General features: G+C 38.8%; 1 protein-coding gene across 2 annotated transcripts; it reads left to right on the top strand.

Moving 5' to 3' along the window:
• Positions 1-1,993: 1,993 nt before the first annotated feature.
• TRAPPC6B (trafficking protein particle complex 6B) lies at positions 1,994-17,082 on the top strand. Of its 2 annotated transcripts, none has more exons than XM_038544567.1 (6): positions 1,994-2,461; positions 10,955-11,022; positions 11,772-11,889; positions 13,063-13,146; positions 14,677-14,770; positions 15,891-17,082. In XM_038544567.1, the coding sequence occupies exons 1-6, from the start codon at positions 2,381-2,383 to the stop codon at positions 15,920-15,922; spliced, it is 477 nt and encodes a 158-aa protein (XP_038400495.1). In that variant the 5' UTR covers positions 1,994-2,380; the 3' UTR covers positions 15,923-17,082. The 2 variants fall into 2 exon arrangements, with proteins under 2 accessions (XP_038400495.1, XP_038400496.1); XM_038544568.1 differs by lacking the exon at positions 1,994-2,461 and adding an exon at positions 8,432-8,451.
• Positions 17,083-21,977: the final 4,895 nt, after the last annotated feature.

The raw sequence follows: 21,977 nt of genomic DNA, 5'->3' as shown, positions 1-21,977 counted from the left end.
GGGCTGTTGTGTTCAACATTTTGTAGATGCTCAATAAATATTATTTTCCCATAAATCCCAAAATATTCTAAGGACGCCATGTTATTGTTTGAGAAATCAACCTCAGTAAGTTGGTCATTTGGTTATTCTTTAACCTCAATGGCAGGCTTGGACTCCTTTTCCTTGATGGTGATGATGAAGGGAAAATGCAGTCAGGACAAAAGGGACATGATTTCACAGATGGGAAATTTTGGGTGCTTGAAAAATTAAGATTATAGTTACAAAATAATCTTTGAAGTTACACTAGTGTTGTTAAATAACAAAAATTCAAAAAAAAATAAAACAAATTCAACAGTAAAATTTAAAGATATAATTAGCTTTATTAATTGATTCATGAATTAGGCAGCATCTCATCTAGCAAGCAGAGGGGAGCTCCAAAAGGCTACAGAAATGGAAAGATTTTCATAGGTAGGACGAGGAAGTCATAAATAGAAAAAGAAATTATTTTAGGACACCTGGGTGGTTCAGTGATTGAGCATCTGCCTTTGGCTCAGGTTGTGATGCCAGGTCCAGGGATCAAGTACCACATTGGGCTTCCTGAGAGGAGCCTGCTTGTCCCTCTGCCTATGTCTCTGCCTCTCTCTGTGTGTTTCTCATGAAAAAAATAAATAAAATCTTAAAAAAAAAAAAGGATTATTTCAGGTGAGGTCACTTTCCTTTGGGGATAAAAGGATCTTATTAAGTGTATTACTACCTCATCTACCTTTAGGGGTTGGAGAAGGCCTCTGGGACAGATTACCTTATTTGTACTGATCAGAAAAATTTGTGACTTATCAGCTAAGACTACATTTCTAGTGGAGGTTGGAACTGCGATTAAGTATTAAGCTCCAGGGATCCCTGGGTGGCGCAGCGGTTTGGTGCCTGCCTTTGGCCCAGGGCATGATCCTGGAGACCCGGGATCGAATCCCACGTCAGGCTCCCGGTGCATGGAGCCTGCTTCTCCCTCTGCCTGTGTCTCTGCCTCTCTTTCTCTCTGTGACTATCATAAAAAAAAAAAAAAAAAAAAAAAAAGTATCAGGCTCCAGTTCGGTGACATGGCCTAGCAAAAATGACTCCACTTTTGGCTTGTGGTTTTCTTTTTTAACAGCGTTTTCAAAGGCTTAGGTGGAACATCTGTGTGATGATCCAAAACACTGATGTAAACATCAGAAGGGACATGTAAAAGAGAAAAGAAAAAAAGCTGCCATAATTCTAATTGTGGAAGATGATTTTAAATTTCTGTGAAAGAATATGGAGAGTTGAAAGGTTATTGTGAACAAAAGAGAAAAAATCAATATGTTAACTTGGGGGAAGCATCAAATTAATTGGGAAAAAAACCTTCCTTATAAATTACTAAGAAAAGAATTAATCACAGGCTAAGCAACATGTTTAAGCTAGAATTTGCCAAATTTAAGAGGTACATACATATGTGTTTGCATCCTTGTAGGAGTTAAATCCCAACCTGCCATACATTCCTATGAGCTACTTACCACGGTGAAGCTGCTTTTCTGATCTTTGGCACTTTTTCACGGACCTGATCATCTGGTTCTGTATTTTGTTTCAAGTGTACCTTGTTCTTTGCTTACTTCATCCCCCTTAACCCTTATGTCCCCACTCACTGCAAACTTCTTGGTGGCCAAAATAATTAAATCTTTTTGCATACCCAGGTTTAATCCACGATGCATTGGGATGATTTCTCAACATATCTAAACTTTATAGCCTGAAAAAAATGATTTATTCACTGTCTTTACTCTTCATATTGAAGAACATATGGCAGAAATGCAAGCTTTTGACGAAGCTAACCTCGCCAGTCCTAACACAGGTAGTTAACACCCAGAGGGCAGCGGGCGCTCCTTTGTCTTATTTTACCCGGCTCACGCTTCCCGCCCCCCGCCCCGCCCCGCCCCGCCCCGCCCCGCCTGTGACGTCACTCGTAAGAGGACGCTTCTCCCGATCTGGGCGGGAGCGGTTCACCCCTAGCGGGAAGTAACTCTGTGATCCTGGAGCTGGCGGAATGCCGGAGTAGACGGAACCGGAAGTTGTTTTCTTCGCCCCCCACGCCCAGGGTCCGGATAGGATCTCCGCTGGCTCTGTTTGGTTCCGGCTGCTGTCAAGACTGTGTCGTGTGGCCTGAGGGCTTGGTAGCCCTGGGGTGGGCTCGCCCCGGTACCGGGCTCCGTCTTTTCCCAGCTTTGGGGAAAGCGAAGCGAATTCCCGGGTCTCCTAGCAACCAGGAACGGGCTGTGGACTGAAGGAGTCGCGGCGCTGCCGTCTAAGAATCGCTCAAGCAAGCGCCAGCCGGAACCTTTGAGCCCGGCCCAAACGGGAGCCGAAACCCGGCGTTTGGAAGAATAAGCAGGAAATGGCGGACGAGGCGTTGTTTTTGCTTCTCCATAACGAGATGGTGTCTGGAGTGTACAAGTCCGCGGAGCAGGGGGAGGTGGTGAGTGCTGCCACTAGCCCTTAAGGTCCTTTTGCGGTGACACTGTTTCCTCCGCTCTTTGCTTCAACTCCTGTGTCGCCACCCAAGCCCTTGTGAAGTGTAGACAAACTGGTCCACGTCCAAGCATCCCGAGCCTAGAGCCTGCAGCTGTCTGCAGTCAGTCAGCCTTTTCTCTTTCGCATCTTCTGTCTGATACTTTGTTTAAGCGTTGTCGCTCCCATGATTTATGGCGGTGTTAGCTGCACAGCTGATTTTGGCGCCCCTACTTAATCCTGTCACTTCCAGCGCTGGGAGCCATCCGCCGGACAGGCCTGCGAGTCCCCCCCTCCCCCACCGTAACCCTCAGGATTACTGCACGCGCCTGAGTATAGAAGGCTCTTGCGGTGTGGGCTTAAAGGGAAGAAAGATCGTAGGCGTTATAGTAATTAGGAAACCAATCTAATTCAAAAAATAGCTATTTAGTGCCTATGACGGAGGTAGTTTTGTGTTGCTGGGGGGATAGTAATGAAACAGTGACTCCATTCTCCCGGGAGTTACTTCTAATACGTGGGAATTTTCACTCATTCGTTGATTCATTCAGAAAATATGTATTAATTGTGTGTCGTGAGCCTGACATAAGTCAACCCCCCACTTCACCAGTCATTGGGGAATAGGGGTTCGGCGAATAATGTATTGGGTAGTAATTTGGCACAGAATTACGGAGGCGTAACGAATATTATAAACGAGGTATTCCAAAGTCATGCTCAGGTCAGAAGCTCTTTTAAATGCTGTTGAGAAAGAGGGGTGGAAAGTGGGGGTAGGGAAAGCATCTTAGGCAAAGGTAAAGGCATAGGGGTATGAAAGAGTGTAATGCATTTAAATAGGCTTAAGCGTTTCACTGTCACTCGATTGAATGGGCGGAGAGTGAGAGGTGTTGGGAACTGAAGCTGGAAAGAGCCCTGTATGCTGTATGATTAAAGAATTTGACATTCGCAGTGGAGTTTTTTGTTTTGTTTTAGAGAGAGAGAGCGAGAGCTGGAGAGAGAAGGGCAGACGGAGAGAGAGAGAATTTTTTTTTTTTAAGGATTTTATTTGTGAGAGGCACACAGAGAGAGAGGCAGAGACACCGGCAGAGGGAGAAGCAGGCTCCATGCAGGGAGCCCGATGTGGGACTCGATACCGGTTTCCGGGATCACGCCCCAGGCTGAAGGCAGATGCTCAACCGCTGGGCCACCCAGGTGTCCCAGGAAGAGAGAGAATCTAAGCGGGCTCCAGACTCAGCGCAGAGCCCTAGGGGCGGCTCAATCTCACGACCCTGAGATCTTTTTTTTTTTTTTTTTATTCATGAGAAACACACAGAGAGAGACAATGGCAGAGACAGAGGCGGAGAGAGAAGCAGGCTCCATGCAGGCAGCCGGACGTGGGACTCGTTCCCGGGACTCCAGGACCACGTCCTGGGCCGAAGGCAGGCGCTCAACCCCTGAGCCACCCAGGGATCCCCGACCCTGAGATCTTGACCCGAACTTACTCTTAATCATCTGAGCCACCCAGGCACCCCCGTGGATAATTTTTAAAGAGGAGAATGATGTGGTCCATTTGCATTTTAGAAAGATAATCCAGTATTTAGGTTAGAGAGAGAAGACCCTTGTAGTGAGAAGATTCATTATTTCAGAAGTCGGCAGAAGATGATGAAGACCTGAATTGTGACAGAAAAGTAGAGAATTTTTTTAAAGTTAGGTGGAAACTCTGGGACCCAGGTATAGTTGTGAGAGTTGAAAATTCTCAGGTGTTTACCTTGAGCAGTTGTGTTGGACGGAGAGGAAAAAGGGGGAGAAAAAGATAAAGCATGAATTTATTTTGAACATGTTGAATTTTTGAGGTGTCTGTAGGAATCTGGGAATGGTGTAAACCACAAGAAAGAGAGTGTATTAGCCTATGCAGGCTCCTATAACCAAACATCATAAAGTGGGTAACTAATAAATAATAGAAATTTATTTCTAACAATTGCGAAGGGTGAAGAGTCCAAGATCAAGGCACCAGAAAATTCCATGTCTAATGAGGGCCTACTTCTGGCTCATAGATGGATGTCTTTTGGCTGTGTGTTCACATAGTGGAAGGGGGCTAGCTAGCTCTCTGGGGTCTCTTTTATAGTGGCATTAATCCTTTTTTTATTTTATTATTATTATTTTTAATCCTTTTTTTTTTTTTTAAAGATTTTATTTATTTATTCATGATAGTCACAGAGAGAGAGAGAGAGAGAGAGAGAGAGAGGCAGAGACACAGGCAGAGGGAGAAGCAGGCTCCATGCACCGGGAGCCCAACGTGGGATCCGATCCCGGGTCTCCAGGATCGCGCCCTGGGCCAAAGGCAGGCGCCAAACCGCTGCGCCACCCAGGGATCCCTAATCCTTTTTTTTTAAATAAAGATTTTATTTATTTGAAAGAGTGAGTGAGAGAGAGAACATGAGCAGGGGCAGAGGCAGAAGGGAGAGGCAGGCTCTCTGCTGAGCAGGGAGACTGATGTGGAGCTTGATCCCAGAATCCTGGGATCATGACCTGAGCCAAAGGCAGGTGCTTAACCAACTGAGCCACCCAAGTGCCCCCATTAATCTTACTCTTTTTTTTTTTTAAATAAAGATTTTATTTTTTTTATGAGAGACAAAGAGAGAGGCAGAGACATAGGCAGAGGGAGAAGCAGGCTCCATGCAGGAAGCCCAATGCAGGACTTGATCCCAGGACTCCAGAATCATGCCCTGAGCCAAAGGCAGACACTCAACTACTGAGCCACCCAGCAGTCCCCCTTCATTAATCTTTTTCTTAAGGGCTCCATCATCATGACAGAAACACCTACCAAGGTCCCTATTTCATAATACTATCACATTGGGGGTTAGGATTTCAAAATAATTTTTGAGTTGAGTGGGCACATTCAGTATGGCAGAAAGGCATAATGCATTTGGAGATATTAGAAAGATACTAGGAAGAGTATTGGAAATGAAGCAAATATATTCTTATTCATCTGTAATAGAGATTTTTTCCAAGTTCCACACTTTTGACTTCATTATCATCAATAACCAATAGTTTTTAGTGTTTAGTATCTATGCTAAGTGATGAGTAGCAGGCATTTGCTCTTCATGCAAAGTTAGCCTGCCTTTTACTCTTTCCCCAGAGAATAATGACCAACACACCTCTTTTACTCTTTTATCATTAAACCCCTGCTCCCCCACTATGATGTGTACAATCAGTCCTCTTTGTTCCCGTCTCTCTACTTTGCCTCTTTCAACTTTTAGCCTGGAAAATCTTTTTTTTTAATCCTTCTCTTTTCCAGTGGATTAACCAAAATACCTATCATAATCATAACTGACAATATTAAGAGATGTGCTAGTCATATTAAGGAAAAGGAAATCTGTAAGTTTTGAATCATTTTATCTAAATATAACTTTTGGGAAGCCTGGCTGGCTCAGTTGGTAGAGTGTGCAACTCTCTTTTTTAAATTTCTTTAAAGATTTATGTAAAGACTATAAGAGCATGCATAAGAGTGGGGGTAGGAGGGATGCAAAGGGAGAAGGAGAGAGACACTCAAGCAGATTCCATGCTGAGCGTGATCCCACAACCCTAAGATCATGACATGAGCTGAAACCAAGAGTCAGACACTTAACTCACTGCACCGCCCAAGCGCCCCGACTGAGCATGCCACTCTTGATCTTGGGGTTTAAGTTTGAGCTCCACACTGGGTGGCATTTAAAAATAAATCTTTAAAACTATTTAAATAAACTAAAAATATAGTTTTTCCTATTGTACTTTGTTTACAATGGGGAATTGAAAGTGTATATAAGCAAAAAGGATTTTAAAAGGTTAATATGGGGGCACCTGGGTAGCTCAACTGGTTAAGCATCTGCCTTTGGCTCAGGTCATGATCCCAGGGTCCTGGGATCAAGCCCCACATCTGGCTCCCTGATCAGCGGGGAACCTGCTTCTCCCTCTCTCCCCCCTGCTTGTGCACTTACTTTCTCTCTCTCTCTGTCAAATAAATAAATAAAATCTTTAAAAAAATTAATATGGGAGTGTTGATTAGAATCCATTTTGGAATCTAGGTGTACAAGAGTTCATTGTATTAATGTCTCTACTTAGGTGTACTTCAGGTTTTTTGTAATAAAAAGATGTAAAAGAAAGACATAATCCTGAAATTAAGCAATGGTTTTTATTTTATTTTTTTAAGATTTTATTTATCTATTAATGAGAGGTACAGAGAGAGAGCAAGAGCGGCAGACGGAGAGGGCTGGCTCCATGCAGGGAGCCTGACGTGGGATTCGATCCCAGGTCTCCAGGATCAGGCCCTGGGCTGAAGGCGGTGCTAAACCGCTGAGCCACCCAGGCTGCCCAAGCAGTGGTTTTTATATGGTTTTTATATTTCTTTCCAGAGATGAAGTCCTAAGTTTTATTATTTATTTATTTATTTATTTATTTATTTATTTATTTATTTATTTAAAGGTTTTATTTATTTATTCATGAGAGACACAGAGGGAGAGAGGCCAAGGGAGAAGCAGGCTCCATGCAGGGAGCCCAATGTGGGACTCGATCCTGCCACCCTGGGATCACGCCCTGAGCTGAAGGCAGAAGCCCAATCTCTGAGCCACCCAGGTGTCCTTGAAGTCATGAGTTTTAAAGTGAAGTAAAGAACCAGTATTCTCACTCTGCAAATCAATGATTTTTAAACTATGCTTGAAGAGGAATTAAATCTTTAAAAACTGAATAACTGGGCATTTACCAATTTATGGAGAATAGATTCCTTAAAAAGGTGAAAAGATAAAATATTCTCAAGTTTAATTTTTCTTAAAAAAATGGTAGCCACTAGTGAGTATTCACAGATACTAAAGTGAATGAACAAGTAGCAACATTGGGCTGGTGTGATCAATAGTTAGGATATCAGAATGTTTATATATAATCATATTTCCTGCTGGTCAACATACTCCTGGGTGATTGTACAAAGACCGGATTGTTCCACAAAGGCTGACAGGTTACTTATTCCACCTGAGCATTTTTTTCCCCACCTAAGTATGTTTTTTTTTTTTTTCCTAAGTATGTTTTGAAGTGAGCTGGAGAATAACAGAAAAATGAATTATTGTGATAAGTACAATAATAGATCTATGTGCAGAGTGTTATGACAGCATAGGGCCCAAAGGAGTGTCAAGGAAGGCTTTTGGGGGGATATGATACTTTTTGCTGAATTTAAAGGATGTACGGTCTATGGGGCGCCTGGATGGCACCATTGGTTGGGTATCCTACTGTTAGTTTCAGCTCAGGTCAGGATCTCAGGGTCCTGAGATAGAGTCCCACGTCAGGCTCCCAGCTTAGTGGGGAGTCAGCTTGAGATTCTTTCTGTTCCTCTCCCTTTCCCTGCTGCTCTCTTTCTCAAATAAATCTTTTTAAAAAATGTATAAAGTGGCACCTGGGTGGGTCAGGTCATGATCCTGGAATCACACCCTGCATCAGACTTCCTGCTCAGTGGGGAGTCTGCTTCTCCCTCTGTCCCTCCCCCTGCTTGTTCACTCTCTCTCTCTCTCTCTCTCTCAAATAAATAAAAAAAAATCTTTTTTTTTTTTAAAAAAGGGGATATATGGCCTATGGAACAGCATGTGCTAAGGCATAGGGGCTGTAGAAAGCATGGAACTCTAGAGTTTTTGCAGAAATTTCAGAGTGGTAGAAGGAGAGATGTTTATGGATATGTGGCCATTAGTGATTCTGGTTAACTAGCCAGGATCATTTAAGGAAAGGCACATGCCATACTAAGGGGTTTGAACTTTATTTTGAAGAAAGGGGAGAGGATGCTGAAAGGTTCAGTAGAGAAATAACATGATTTGGTTTTTAGAAAGTCTCTACCAGAAATACAGAAGATAGAAATCAAGGGAAGAAGAAACTAGAGACAAGGAGATCATTTGGAAGGCTCTAACTGAAAACCAGGAGAGAGATGAGAAGGGATGAAGAGAGAAGACAGATTTTGAAAGCATATAGATGGTAGGCTCCACAGGACTGCAGTGTGTGTGGAAGGTTGGGAAGAAAGGGGGAAAGAAAATGGAAGTTTTCTGGTTGGGATTGCCATTAAAGTTAGGGAATTTTAGAGGCCTCACAAGTGAAGGAAATTAAGATAATATCATTTTTTAAAAAGATTTCATTTATTAATTTATTTATTTGAGAGAGAGAGAGATTGTGGAAGTGGGGGGAGGGTAGAGGGAGAGAATCTCAAGTAGACTCCCTGCTAAGCAGTGAGCCCAATGCAAGGATTGATCCCACAACCCTAAGACCACAATCTGAGCTGAAACTAAGAGTTGGTCGCTTAATTGACTAAGCCATTCAGGTTCTCATCTAATTTTTTTTTAAAGATTTTAATATTTTAAAAATTTTATTCATGAGAGACACAGGGAGACAGAGGGAGAAGCGGGCTCCCTGTGGGGAACCTGATGTGGAACTCGATCCCAGGACCCCAGGATCACGATCTGAGCCAAAGGCAGATGCTCAACCACTGAGCCACCCAGGTGCCTCTAAAAGATTCTATTGTTAAGTAATCTCTATACCCAGTGTGGGGCTTGGATTTACAACCCTGAAATCGAGTTGCATGCTCTACTGACTGAGCCAGCCAGGTACCCCGAATATCATTTTGATTATGCCTAATTTGAGGGGGCAATGGGACCTCTTTATAGCTATGTCCAATAAAGTTTCTACTATAAAAGCACAGATTTAGTAGTCACAACCTCATTAGAATACATGGTTCCTTAGAAGAAAGTTCAGCAAATAATGAGGCCTATGGTGTATTTAGTGGAGACTAACAAACTTTAGAATATATAAATATCTTTCCTATCTTGGAGCTGTAGTCTAGCAGAGGGTCAGGATGGAGAGACATGGATCATGTGAAATTAGTAAAATGTATATAGTATGCTAAATGGTGAAAGAAATTCTTTGGAGACTAATTAAGCAGGGAAATGGGATGGGGCATCAGAATGACTGTTAGGGGGCTTTTTTTTTTTTTAACTTTATTTTTAAGTAATCTCTATACTCAACATGGGGTTTTAGCCTAGAACCCAGAGATTGAGTTGCATGCTCTACCCACTGAGCCAGCCAGACCTGCTATTTTTAGAGAGCTTCTAAAACATAGATTACTGACCCACACCTACAGTTCTGATTCAGTAAATTGGGTTTCGGAATTGGTGATGCTAATGTTACTGGTCTTGGAGCACACTTTGAAAATGACCAGAATAGAGAATTTCTGAAGGGGAATAATGTTGCAGTTTTAAAGATGATAGTTAAAATGAGACCCACTGATATGGGGGGGTGGGGTGATGGGTGAAATAGATTAAGGTGATTAAGAATATACTTACTATGATGAGCACTGAATAATCTATAGAATTGTTGAATGATTTTATTGTACACCTGAAAAAAAAAAAAAAGAAAGAAAAAAGATGGGCTTCACTGAGATAGTGACATGTGAGTGAAGACTTGAAGTGAGGGAGTTGAGTCATGTGGATATCTGGAGGAAGAGCTGCCTGTACAGGAGCCCTGAGATTGGAACATGCCTGGCATGTTTAACGACAGCAAGACCAGTGTTGCTAGAGCCGATGTGAGTGAAGAACAGTAGGAGATTGAGGCCTGAGAGAAGAACTCTGAAAATTTTATATAGCTTGATCCAGAGGAGTTTTTTTTTTTTTTTTTTTTTTTTTTATGATAGTCACAGAGAGAGAGAGAGAGAGGCAGAGACACAGGCAGAGGGAGAAGCAGGCTCCATGCACCGGGAGCCCGATGTGGGGATTCGATCCCGGGTCTCCAGGATCGCGCCCTGGGCCAAAGGCAGGCACCAAACCGCTGCGCCACCCAGGGATCCCTGATCCAGAGGAGTTTGAGAGTCTTCATCATATGGGTAGTATTTAAAGTCTAAAGACTGGATGAGATTGTCAAAGAAAGAGCAAACCAACTGCATAATTCCTGGCATAGGAAGATAGGGTCATCAACTAAGACACAGAACTGGAAAGCTTACATGACTCTGAAGCAAGCAACAACAGAGTTTAATAACCTCCCAAAGGGAATGACTGATGGAAAGGTGAAACGTTGACATCGTTTTTTATAACTGAGAAGAAAAGTGCTTTATGAAATGATTAGTACTAAGAAAACTCAAATATAACTTGTAATTCACTATTTCTTAGAATGTTTTAGTGAGGGTGCCTGGGTGGCTCAGTCTGTTAAGTTTATGCCTTCGGGTCACATCATTATCCCAGGTTTCTGGGGTCTAGCCCTCCATTAGGCTTCTTGCTCGGCAGGGGAGTCCACTTCTGCCTCTCCCTCTGCCCCTCCCTCTGCTCCTGCTCTCTCTCTCTCAAATAAGTAAAATTAAAAAAAGAAAATAAAAAAGAATATTTTAGTGAAAAAAGTGCAACCACTTACATTAATATTTTTAGTCAGCATCTTAAAACAATTTTTAAATATTGTCTGGCATTCTAAAAATATTCAAAACTATTATTTTTTAAAATAGGAAAATGGACGCTGTATTACTAAGCTGGAAAACATGGGGTTTCGAGTGGGACAAGGATTGATAGAAAGGTGAGCAGTATGGATTTGAAAATTTTCTTCCAGGTAGGTTATAAACAAAGGTGATCCATTTCAAAAGATTATATAAAATTTGAAATACTTTAATTTTAATTCCTAAATTTTATTTATTCTCTATTCTTTAATTCACATTAAAATTTCTTTTTAGGTCTGATGCTATTTTAACTCAGTTACCTAACTTTCATGTTTTAATATTTGAAGAAAATGTATATGTATATTTTATATTTTAGACTTTTTTCCTAAAAACTTTGGTGTACTGAGGCAACATCTAAAATTTAGTTACATTTTCTATTTGAGGTCTAGTAGGTTCTTTAACCTAAATGGATTTTTGTTTAAATGCAAGGAATGGAAATGCTTTAGAGTCTAGATTTATGCATGTAGTAATCTTCTAATTTATAGACGAATTCATAAAGTATTCATTTCTCATTATTTGAATAGCTGAATCTGGTTATGTTTTATATAACAATACCATGATTATGCTCAGCCTTTTTTTTTTTTTTTTTTTTGACATGCTAGAATGACTTGTATGGTACCTAAAATTGCAGCTTATTGTTAGATTAATTTTAGCACCATAATTACATAACAATGTGAATTGAAATGGGATCTTTTTGCTTTGTTCTGATTACTTTATGACTATCAGTTAATGTTCAGTGCTGTAATGGCATTTCAAAATTAGTGAATAATGTGACCCTCCTGCTTTCTTTGGAGGAAGAATACTGATTACTTTTAGTTGGTCTTTGTAGGTTTACAAAAGATACTGCAAGGTTCAAGGATGAGTTAGATATCATGAAGTTCATTTGCAAAGATTTTTGGACTACAGTATTCAAGAAACAGATCGACAATCTAAGGACAAATCATCAGGTACTTAAACAAATTAAGGCTTAGTTTTTAGGTCCTTTAACTTAATATAAATGTTCTATTTTAGTCATTTATTATATTTAACTAAAAATTTTTAGTCACCTTTGAAATGTTTCTTTTATGTGTTAATACATCATTACCTTTTTTCTGTAATAGGATATAGTGAATAAGAACTAAGAGACATTTATCAGTAATGATAGCTGTTTCTTTCTCCCAATTAAATAACTATCTTAAGTTTTAAAAAGTTGGGTAGCCTGGGTGGCTCAGTGGTTTAGCGCTGCCATCAGCCCAGGGCATGATCCTGGAGATCTGGGATTGAGTCCCACGTCAGGCTCCCTGCATAGAGCCTGCTTCTCTCTCTGCCTGTGTCTCTGCCTCTCTCTGTCTCTCTCTGGGTGTGTCTCATGAATAAAGAAATAAAATCTTAAAAAAAAAAGTAGCAAATGTAGAATGATAAACGTCTAGGATTTGGTTCCTTAGTTATTAATGGTTCTTTTCGCAGAAATACAAGTATGTCACATTTGTTTTTAGAGTAATTTCTAAAGTTTATAAAGTATATTTAACTTTTAAGCAACTTTTGCATTATTTAGTTGCTGTCATTTTTCTCTTAAAATAATTTGTTGATACAAGATTTAATAGATTACATGGAAAATTGTGCATTTAAATAAATTTAATTTGTTTTATAAAACTCAAGGAAATATTTAGAATGGATTTGGCATTTTGATTAAGTATTAGAAAATGAAAAAGATGTATTAGTAGCTACCAGTAGTTTCATCTTTTAACATAACAATATCAGTCTTTGTAAGTATTGAAATGCTAATGGAAGTGACTGATTATTAGCTTTGTAGATATGAGCTAATAATATATAACTGCTAATTCCACCTGGACGTGTATTTCTGATTCCTTTGCCACTAGTCTGTGGGTTCTCTAAGGGTAGGAACTATCTTAGGCATCTTTATATCTTTAGTATCTTGAAGCATTCAATAAATATTAGTGTTATAAAGTTCTGAACAATTTTTCAGCTTGAAAATTGTGAAATTCCTTCATTTAAAGAAATTTGACCATCAGAGAGTTTTAATAACTTAAAAAAAAATTGAATTGTTTTGAAGGGAAGAGATCATTTTTAAAGACTACAGACTACACTGACTTTGGATATGTTTTCTATTTTTCAAATAGGGCATCTATGTACTTCAGGACAACAAATTTCGTCTGCTTACTCAGATGTCTGCAGGAAAACAGTATTTAGAACATGCATCTAAGGTATTTAATGGAATAGAAGATTGGAGTTTTCTTAGGGAAAGTACAATGCCAACAACAACAGACTTTTGAATTTGAATAGGTTTTAAAGTTGTTCTCTTTTGTTTAAGTACTTTTTTATGAAATAGGAGACGGGTGTTCATGTGTTCATCATATTAAAATAAACTGTATTAACCTATAGCTGAGTAGGTTTATGATATTACAACCAAATGCCACTGAAATGTAAATTAATGTTAGATTCTTGAATATACAGCATAGATATATCAGAAAAGATAGTTAAGCTTACAAAACTGGCGTTGTGTGAAAATATTCACCTCACAGTATATTTACAATCTCCTTTAGTTAATTAAAAAACAATTTTTTAATATCATGAACATTTTTTTTCTAATACATGTTTTAAGTATAACACATGTTTTGTGCTTCTGGATATTGTGTGGTTTTTGTTTTTATTTTCAGGTAGGAATCCATAAGTAGATCAGATGTATTAAAGAAAGCTGAGGTTTTAATGCAAGGGTTTCTTTGAGGTGATTAAAATATCTGGGTCAGTATAACCTATTAGTTATCTGTAAAAATTTATCCATACCTAAATTATCTAACAAAAGCATTATAAGTATAGTGGGAAGAGCATGGGCTTCAAACCAAATAAATCTATATTTTAAACTACACAATTTACAGGTTTGTTTGACATTGGATAAGTTACATAATCCCCTCTAGACCTTAATAAGATTGGTTATCATAGCACCTATATTATAAGTAATCACTAAAGTCTCTTCCAGGTCAAAATTTCATGACTCCAGATCTACTTACTGATCAGTACTCATTTATGTAAATTAATTATAAACGGATAATTTGTTTTTCATAGATTTATCATATTGAATATCATCTAATACAAAAATGTACATAATCAAAAATTCCTTGGATTACTTAATTTTTGATTCCTGTTCTTGGCTGGCTTTCTCTGCTATAGTTTAGTCCCATTCTCTTTCCTGGTTTCCATTTGATAGGGTTTCTCAACACTTGCACTGTTGATATTCTGAACTGGATGATTCTTTGTTGTAGCAGATTGGCTATAAGTCTGAAGAAATCATTATTCTTGATTGTAGAAAACAGAAACCAACTCTGTTTAGGGAGATAAACTTACAGAATTGATGGGAAGCCTCAGAAAGCAGGCAAGAACTATAGAAGTAGACCCTTAGGGAGGGAGGGTTAGAATTCTTTGCATAGCACTGATGACAGCCACCTTTGCTGCCTCTACAACTAATTCTAATCTGTTTCTAGTTTGTTTTTTCACTCTTTCTAGATTCAGAGTCCAGGGCTGGAGCACCTTAAGTCATGTGTCCATGTTTTAGTTGTCATTAAGCTGGGAAATTGTTTTAACAATCAGAATTTTCAGTACTTTGAGAAATTCTTCCACAGTCCCTTTTTAAGCAGCAATGACTTATTAATACCAAGGTTTAACTAAATGTCATATTTTTCAATAGCATTGCTATCTTAGTAGATCCTTAATATTCTTTACATTTTTGTTCCTTTCAGTATTTAGCATTTACATGTGGCTTAATCAGAGGTGGCTTATCAAACTTGGGAATAAAAAGTATTGTCACAGCTGAAGTATCTTCAATGCCTGCTTGTAAGTTGAATTCACATTTCTTAAAAATGTTTTTAACGGGGGATCCCTGGGTGGCTCAGCAGTTTAGTGCCTGCCTTAAGCCCAGGGTGTGATCCTAGAGTTCCGGGATCGAGTCCCACATCAGACTCCTTGCATGGAGCCTGCTTCTCCCTCTATCTGTGCCTCTGCCTCTCTTTCTCTCTGTGTCTCTCATGAATAAATGGGTAAAATCTTAAAAAAAAAAATGTTTTTAGTGATTATTTTTCAAGTCTGGTGTTTGTTTTTATTAACATAGAAAAAATTTAGAAAGCTAAAGCCATTTTGTTTTAACTTTTATCAATTTTAACATTTAATATAATATGTAGTATGCTTATATTCATATTCAGACTTTTAAATTCATAATGGACAATGATTTAAGAAAGTGTGCTAACATAATCCAAATGTATAAGACAATTTAGTGATTCTTTTATGTAGGTATTTAGTTTTAAAGATTTATTTCTAAGAGGTGGGGGAAGGGCAGAGAGAGAGAGAGAGAGAGTCCCAGGTTGACTCTGTGCTCAGTGGTGCTCAGTGCAGAGCCCAAAATAGGGCTCATCCCACAACCCTGAGATCACGACCTGAACCAAAACCAAGACTCAGATACTCAACTGACTGCCCCACCCAGGCACCCTGGTGATTCTTAACTTTTAAAGGAAATATTTCTGCATTACTCTTTAAGATAGCAAATTTTCCTATACCATTGAAATGTCTTTTTAAAAACAATTTTCTAGAATAAAGCTAGATAAAACCAACTAATCTTTTATCGCTAAAGTCCTTTCCAAAGATCTTTTTACCAAAGCTACCAACCAAAAATAAAATTGACTTGAGCATCGCTATATTACCTTTCTGTTTACACTGATAGTCAGCGGTTAACTACACAGGTAGGAATCACAAAGAGAAGCAAAGACACCTATTCACAAAACAGATAATCATCTCAAAAATGAAATGGACTTTGTTGAGCATTGTGAAAAGTGTGAAAAGTTGTTTGACACAGCAAGTTTCTTCATTGAAATCACTTTCTAATAGGACAGAAAAATTGATGTTTAGGCTTGTTTTCCTTGCACCTAAAATCAAGGAATGATTTTCATTTTTCTTTTTTTAGGTAAATTTCAGGTGATGATCCAGAAGCTATAAAACATACTGAAATGCAAGGCAAAGCTTCAACAGTGTAAAGAGATAAATTATTCATGTATAAAGTATATCAAGTAGCAATGATTTAATTACAATATTGGACATTTGTATTGATATAAGCTATTTGCTAACTTATGTAATGAAAGATGCACTCTTAAGCAGGAGTAAGGTTGTATTTTATTAATTTAACACAAACCTACTTAAAGCAGATACACAGTCTAAATAACAGATTTTACTGAAACTATTCAGAATGAAAAACCTGATTTCAAATATCTAAACCCTAAGATGTAGGACCCTTATTTTAAACATTCTTATTTGCTTATAGTGGTGTGTATATAACCACAGACAGAGAAGCAAAACTCAGGGTTTGATAAATTAGCATTAAGAAAAGTATGCACCAATCAGAATCATTTTTGTATGATTCATTTGTAAGAATGAACAAATTTTGGTTTTGCTTTATGAATTTTAGTTATTTAAGAAAAGCAAACAATACACTAAAACAATTTTTATTTTATTATAATTTATTTCTATTAAGAATTTTTATGCCTATAAGGATTTTATTATATACATTGTATATTATGTGTGTGTGATATATACATCCTATCTGCCTAAATTGCTTAAAAAGTTCATTTTACTTTAACAGAACTTAGTCCTTAATTTTATTAGAATTCAGTCCTTGAGAGCTCCATCGATGTAATAAAAGTGAAATATAGATTAATTTAAATGTGAATTCAGTGACTCCAAGGCCAAAGAATATTAGGTATTTGAGGAAGGAATTTTATACTTCTGTTACAGTCTTGACTTTCAGCTTCTCTCCCCATGTGTAGAAGAGCTGGTTGAAGGTTCCTTATCTTTTTTCCCTAATTACTATTTCCCTAGAGCAGAGGGGTGGGTAATTGGATTAGGCACACCAACTTTCATTAGACCATATCTTCTCAGTGGGTTGGGGTCAGTGCTCATATAGTACATTTGTCATCTCCTCTTCCATCTGATGATAACTGAGAGAGAACAAGCATAAAGATGAAAGCCATCATACTGAGGATAGCAGGGTGCACAGATAGAAAGCACCTTAATTGTGATTCCGAATTAACCAATCCTGGAACTGCTTTTCCTTTGGACTTTTTGTTACATGAGAAAATAAATTCCTTAACTTGTTCAATATACTTTTGGTTCTGTATTTTGTTACTTATAGCCAAAAAGAAATCTCTTGTAGTTGAGACAAGGGGAGAGTTAGGTTATATAAGAAATAGTATGGGAGAATTGAACTTTTTTTCTCAGGAGGAGGAAGAGGAGGGAAGAGAAGAACTTAAAGGTTTGCATGTGAAATGATAAAACTATAGAGTACTAAAGAATATAGATAAGTTTTATGATCTTATGATAGTATGACAATGTACATATAGTTAACAATACTGTATACAAATGTAAGAAAGTAGATTTCATGTTACATGTTTTTTTTTTTGCCATATATACACAAAACTTGACAAAAAATTTTAAAACCATTTGCATGGTAGAGAATACTATGAAAATGTTAAAATAGAGAAAAATATTTGTAATGCATACCATATTCTCCATAAGTGAATATCTGCACTTTAAAAGAGCACTTATCAATTTGAAGCACACATATCCTTTAATTCAGCAACTCCATTTCTATAAATTTAACCTAAGAAAATAAATGAGGATGAAGGTGGTCAAAGGGTACAACCTTCTTATAAGATGAGTAAGTTCCAGGCATGTAATGTACAACATAGTGACTTATAGTTGACAGTATTGTATATTTGAAAGTTGCTAAGAGAGTGGATCTTAAAAGTTCTCAGCACACAAAATATAACTGAGGTGATGGATGCATTCACTGCTGTAATCATTTTAACAATAGAAATGTGTATCAGTTCATCATGGTGTACACCTTAGAAAACTGTGTTATATATCAAGTATATCTCAAACTGGGAAAAATGAGTATACAAACTTGTATGTATAAGGATTTTCACTAGTTAAGTGTTCATTGATAGTGCTTGATTAAATTATGGTACTGGCATAAGGAAATACTGTACAGCTGGTGAAAAGGATGAAATCTACATGTTTTTCCATGTTTTTATGTACATGGAATGATATTAATTGGTGTTAAGAGAAAAAATTTGTTATAGGATACTTACTGCACATACAGTGTATAAATATACATGATTGTGAATCTCAAGACTGAAAAGTTGCAAGTAAATTGTACAGTAGTAGATGGACATTTTTTACTTTTAGCTTTATATCATTTGGGTTTTTAAATAATCATCCCCACAATAAGGATATTTCTTTTTCTATTTGAGGTGAGAAATCATGATAAACCAGTGATTTTTAAGCTTTTGTTTTTTGTTTTTTGTTTTTTTTTTTTGAGTCCTAGGGTTCACAGAGTGACCTTGACTGAGAGTTGGGTCGGGGCAGGGCATAGGCCTAAAGCTAGCAGAAGTTAGGAGGGTCACCTAGCAGAGGCCTTGGGTTAGGAAGAAAGGCATTATAGAGAGTGCCATCTGGAGAGAGGATTTAGTGTACATCAAGATGCGCAGTGCACAGAGAAGAGATTGTTTAATATGTGAAAGACAAGCCAGTGATGCAGATCATCAAGTATTTAAGCCACTTGTGCTGAGGAACCGTGTGAGCCATTGTTTTTTCGTCCAAAAGGGGAAATCTGTGGGTCATCAGCTATAGATCTCCTAGCAGAAGGAATGCTTCTCCCTTATCACACAAAGTTGTATCGAGCCTCACCGAACTACACCCTTTGGATAATAACCCCTTCTTTGAAGCAGGAGTTCTTGGGAGGAATGTTGGAGAAAATGCTCAGGACTCATACCTGGGATGCAACAGGACAGTGATGAAGGCTCATTTCCTCATGGTATAGGGTTTGTGTGTTTGTTTTAATCTTTTGGGGGCCATGGACTACTATTGGCAGTGTATTGATGTTATGAACTCCGCACAATGTGCCCGGGCTGTCCAGATTTTATTTTTCAATTCATGAGAGACACACAGAGACAGGTGGAGACACAGGCAGAGGGAGAAGCAGGCTCCCTGCAGGGAGCCTCATGCAGGACTTGATCCTGGAACTCCGGGATCACGACCTGAGCCAAAGGCAGATGCTCAACCACTGGGCCACCCAGGTGCCCCTGTTGCCTATATTTATAACTGAAGGAAATGCTAAGTAACAGAAGATAGTAAAAATAGAGATGTAATTTTTTTTCCCAAACAAGTTCATGGACTCCAGGTTAAAAACCTATTAAAAGGGATAAAATTATAAAATTGATGTAAATATTGAGATAATCTATAAACACAGTGTCTGTTGTGTGTATATATGGAAATAAAGGAGAAAAATACCACATAGGATATTCTGGCTTATAACCCTTTTGCAATTGGAAGGTAGTTTAGAGTTCAGTATCCTTTTGCATTATTTCATTAATTATAGTCATAAAGGGCCCTTACTGAATAGCACACCTGTTTTATTTATTTACTTATTATTTCAAAAGATTTTATTTATTCATGAGACAGAGAGAGAGGCAGGCTCTGGCCAGGAGCCCCTTGTGGGACTCTATCCCAGGACCCCAGAATCACGACCTGCACCACAGGCACTCAACCCAGGTGCCCTGCATACCTGTTTTAAAAGCATATATATGTTTCAAAAGTAGAGAACTACCATATAGGGGTGCCTGAGTAGCTCAGTCGGTTAGGCGTCCGACTTGATTTCGGTTCAGGTCGTGATTTCAGAGTTGTGAGAGTGAGCCATGCTGGGTGTGGAACCTGCTTAAGATTCTCTCTCTTCCTCTGCCCTGCACCCCCCCAAAAAAAATAACCCCCAAAAACCTATATGAATGACAAACTATGAGAAGATTCAGTCTGGTGAGTGCTTGCTTTCTGGTTCAGTTTTTGATTGTGTCCTCACTTGGCAGAAGGGGACTAGCTAACTGGGGTCTCCTTTATAAGGGCACTAATTCATGAGGACCGAGCTCTTATGATCTAATAATCATTTCCCAAAGACCCTGCCTCCTAATACTATCACCTTGGGGGTTATGACTTGAATATATGCATTCTGTGGGGACATAAATAGTCCACAGCAGGATCCAACTGCAATGATGAAAGGAAACAAAATGCTAGATCCAAGTTTCCCTGGTGAATTGTTTCAAAGTCCCACAAGAATATGGCTGTAGAATGGGAGTTCACTCAGGCCCTCAAACTAATTGCAGAAACTGGGATTGGCACAATTTTGGGGGTCATCAGAGTTAAAGAAACCAAGCAGAATCTATAAAAGCTTTTCTAATCAGAGGGAAGAGAGAGTGAGCATGCTCAGGCACACCTGCGTTGGGTGGGGGGTGGCATGAGGGAGAGGGGGACAGAGAGAGAGAGAGAGAATCTTAAGTAGGATCCAAGGCTCAGTGTGGAGCCCAACTCGGGGCTCGATCTCAGGTCCCAGAGATCATGATCCGAGCTACAACCAAGAGTCGGATGCTTAACCAACTGAGCCACCCAGGTGCCCTTCAAAGTACTCTTTGAAAAATGAATATTGTGATCAAATATATTTTGGAAATCCATCCTTTTTTGTAGATTTGTTTTTAAAGATTTATTTTAGAGGGAGAAAAGAAAGAGTGCATGCACAAGTGAGAAGGGGAAAGAGAAGGGCTTGATCTTAGGACCCTAAGATCATGACCTGAGCCAAAGGCAGACACTTAACCTGACTGAGCCACACAGGTCCCCCACTTTTATAGATTTTTAATGCACATTAAGGGCATGTTACAGGTTCTGAAAAAAAAAAAAAAAAACAACGATCAGATCAGCCTAATTTTGTTTAACCTAGTATTTTTTTAAAGATTTATTTATTAATGAGACACATACGGGGGGGCAGGGGCAGAGACACAGGCAGAGGGAGAAGCAGGCTCCACTCAGGGAGCCTGACATGGGACTCTATCCTGGGTGTGCTGAGCCACCTGGGCTGCCCTTAACCTAGAATTTGATCACAAGATTCTTTTTTCCCCAGAAATACAGCACACATAATCAATAATCTAGGGTACCTCTGGGAAACTTTTTTTTTTTTTTTTTGAAATTTGGTAATATGTATAGCAAAAAATAATCTTGGCATAAACACAGGTCAACTTGAACTTTCTCCATAATTTCTAAAACATTTTTTCTCTTTGTTCTCAGATGCTAGAACTGATAAACTGAACCACTTTTAATCTAATTCAGCCTGTAACTAGGCTTATTTTGCTAAGATACCTGATGAAATAATCTTATTTTTAAAAATTCATAGAAATATAAACTTAAAAACATCCCAACTTTGTAAATATATAATGTCCCCCTAAACAAAAGAATTGATTTTTTATGTTGAAAAAAATACAGGTGCACATCTATTTTCTCACTGCTCCCACTGACATGATTACACTACCATTTGGTAGCAGTTATTTTCAAAATAATTACCTCCAGGGACGCCTGGGTGGCTCAGCAGGTGAGCATCTGCCTTTGGCTCAGGGCATGATCCCGGAGTCCCAGGATGGAGCCTGCTTCTCCCTCTGCCCATGTCTCTCTCTCTCTGTATCTCTCATGAATAAATAAAAAATAAAATCTTAAAAAGAACAAAAATAACTACCTCCAAATTTTACATTTAAAATGTGTAGTTTTGGGCAGCCCTGGTGGCGCAGCGGTTTAGCGCCGCCTGCAGCCTGGGGTGTGATCCTGGAGACCTAGGATCGAGTCCCACATCGGGCTCCCTGCATGGAGCCTGCTTCTCCCTCTGCCTGTGTCTCTGCCTCTCTCTCTCTCTGTGTCTCTCATGAATAAATAAAATCTTTTAAAAAAAAGAATACAATGTGTAGTTTCTTGGGGCAGCTGGGTGGCTCAGTGGTTGAGTTGGCTCAGGGCCTGATCCTAGGGTCCTGGGATCTATTCCCACATTGGTCTCCCTGCAGGGAGCCTGCTTCTCTCTCTGCCTGTGTCTCTACCTCTTTGTGTAGCTCTCATGAATCAATAAAATCTTTAAAGCAAAATATGTAATTTCTCAATGAACTTAAGGCTTTCTACCTGTTAAGAATTGGAGAAA

Source organism: Canis lupus, chromosome 8 (assembly GCF_011100685.1).
Source record: "Canis lupus familiaris isolate Mischka breed German Shepherd chromosome 8, alternate assembly UU_Cfam_GSD_1.0, whole genome shotgun sequence".
In the NCBI taxonomy this organism is placed as follows: Eukaryota; Metazoa; Chordata; class Mammalia; order Carnivora; family Canidae; genus Canis; species Canis lupus.
Note: the sequence above shows the minus strand (reverse complement) of the source record. Positions and strands in the feature narration are given on the sequence as shown.

Excerpts from the sequence above, each read along its gene's own strand:
- TRAPPC6B (XM_038544567.1), top strand. The coding sequence starts at position 2,381 with ATGGCGGACGAGGCGTTGTTTTTGCTTCTCCATAACGAGATGGTGTCT. Across the intron at positions 11,023-11,771 it reads GGACAAGGATTGATAGAAAG|GTTTACAAAAGATACTGCAA; the intron begins GTGAGCAGTATG and ends TGGTCTTTGTAG. Across the intron at positions 13,147-14,676 it reads ATTTAGAACATGCATCTAAG|TATTTAGCATTTACATGTGG; the intron begins GTATTTAATGGA and ends TGTTCCTTTCAG.